The sequence below is a fragment of the Carettochelys insculpta genome, chromosome 1 (genome assembly GCF_033958435.1).
Source record: "Carettochelys insculpta isolate YL-2023 chromosome 1, ASM3395843v1, whole genome shotgun sequence".
Taxonomy (NCBI): domain Eukaryota; kingdom Metazoa; phylum Chordata; order Testudines; family Carettochelyidae; genus Carettochelys; species Carettochelys insculpta.
Genome location: NC_134137.1, coordinates 3346937 through 3349360, shown reverse-complemented (window position 1 = coordinate 3349360; position 2424 = coordinate 3346937). Strand labels below are relative to the sequence as shown.

General features: G+C 46.5%; 1 protein-coding gene across 1 annotated transcript; it reads left to right on the top strand.

Annotated features, from left to right (window-relative positions):
* Positions 1–733: 733 nt before the first annotated feature.
* On the top strand, positions 734–1681 carry LOC142002027 (olfactory receptor 52B2-like). Its single transcript, XM_074977807.1, has one exon. It carries the CDS (start codon positions 734–736, stop codon positions 1679–1681), a length of 948 nt encoding a protein of 315 aa, XP_074833908.1.
* The last annotated feature ends 743 nt before the right edge of the window (positions 1682–2424 follow it).

Below are 2424 nucleotides of genomic sequence, written 5' to 3'. Positions count from 1 at the left end.
ACTTGTATTTCCTCCTGGTGCCCATTAAGACTATTGACATCACAACACATAGGAAATTACAGACACATAGGGCTTGTGAACACTAGATCCCTACTTTGAAGGCAGGATGGTAAGTAGGGGGTTGGGAGTTTATGAATGAAGTGCTGCACTGCATATGCAGAACTTCATTAAGCAAATTCCCCCCCCTCACCCCGGCAACTTCGAAGTGTTAAAGTTCTAAGTGCCGGCTCACGTCTGGCTGCAGCTCGCCCGCCGGTACTTCGAAGTGCCCGGGGTACTTTGCAGTACTGGCAGGTGAGCGGTGGGTAGATGTGAGCCTGCTCTTCAAAGTTTACCACTTCGAAGTTGCCGTGGGTGGAATTTGCTTAATGAAGTTCTGCATATGCAGCACAGCACTTCATTCATAATCTCCCAACACCCTACTTACTATGCTCCCTCCGAAGCAGGGAGCTAGTGTATACAAGCTCATAGAGCAGCATAAAACATGGAGTTGATATTAGAAGGATCATTGTTATTCATTTCTCTGAATCATCAAAATCAGATTTTCTCATGTGTAGAGAGCGAGCAATCTGCTTCACGCAGGAGAATAGCCTCGAGTAGTGCATGTGGTGAAGCACATTAATATTGTCTCTCCCTCCAGGGATATCTGCTGTGACAATCACCTTTCAGGAAGTCAGGGGAGCATAGAGGTGACATACGTCTGCCTCAGAGCTGGACACCTTCTCCCTGCTCCATGTCGGATACCAACATAAACAACTTCACCAACCCCTCCACCTTCATCCTGCTGGGCATTCCCGGCCTGGAGGATGCCCATGTCTGGATCTCCATCCCTTTCTGCACCATGTACATCATAGCCATCTTGGGCAACTTCACCATCCTGAGCATTGTGACGAGAGAGCGAAGTCTGCATGGGCCCATGTACTATTTCCTCTGCATGCTGGCCATCACCGACCTGGTCCTGTGCACCTCCACCCTGCCCAAAGCATTGGCAATCTTCTGGATAAATTGCAGAGAGATTGATTTCAGTGCCTGCCTCGCGCAGATGTACTTCATTCACTGCTTCTCCTTAGTAGAGTCTGGGATCTTCGTGGCCATGGGGTTTGATCGCTATGTGGCCATCTGCCATCCACTACGATATTCCACCATCCTGACAAGCTCTCTGGTGGCCAAGCTCTGCCTGGCCGTGGTGCTGCGCAGTGGTGTGCTTGCCCTGCCCTACCCCTTCCTGGCGAGGCAGTGGCCATATTGTAGAACCAACATCATCCCTGAGCCGTACTGCACACACATAGCTGTGGTAAACCTGGCCTGTGCTGACATTCGTGTCAGTAGTTACTATGGACTCTTTCTGCTACTCTGTGTGATGGGTCTGGATGTGATTTTTATTGCCCTATCCTATACCTTGATACTCAGGGCCATCTTTAGACTCCCCACAAAGCATGCCCGGCTTAAAACTTTTGAGACTTGTGGCTCCCACCTCTGTGCCATCTTAGCCTTCTATATCCCTGGTCTTTTTATCTCCCTTACTTACCGATTTGGAAAGAGTGAAGCCTTGCAGTTCTCTGTTCTCATTTCCAACTTGTATCTCTTGATGCCCCCCACACTAAACCCCATCATCTACGGGATAAGAACAAAACAGATTCGGACCAGGTTGCTCTGGCTCTTTACTCACAAACGGACATAAAGTTTTCCATGATAGTTCTGGGTCTGAGAATAGGATCAGTGAAAAGATGGGTGGTGAAGTGGTGAAGGACCGTCTAATTGCTGGTAGCTAGAGCCCTCATACTCTGTCCCTTACTATAATATAATCAACGTTAACATCCCTGTGATGGGAAAAGTACTACTGTATCACAACATGGAAGAAGGTAATGTTACAAAGGGGACACACACTTCACTGAGGAAGTTTGTCGAAAACAAAAGATACTCTACCAAAAGTGAAATACCTTCAAGCTGCATGAAAACTTCTTAAAGACACCATAACTGTGCCTCAAATGAAAAGTAAATTAAGTTAATGGCATACTAAGAGACCAAAGACTGCCACCATATCTGAACAACAAAGTTAAACAAGGCAAAATGTATCCTTTAAAGAAGGGAAATTAAATCCTAGTGAGGAAGATGGAAAAAAGTATATACTCTGGCAAATGAAGGGTGTACATATCATTAGGGAGGACAAAAGAAAATGTGAACAACAGCTAGCCAAAGGCTCAAAATGTTAACGAAAATAGTTAGCAGGAGAAAGGAGCCATGGGAATGAACCACCATGGGCACTGTGAGATGAATGCTGTCCTTAGTAGAGTCCTGGCTTGAGCAGAGAAACAATCATTCCCTGAGCCAGTGGGGCAGATTGCAAATGTGAAAGTGAGCAGAAGACAGTTATTCCTCCTAGGAGCGGGAAGATTCTTCATGGATGCCTTAGTGTTAGGAACA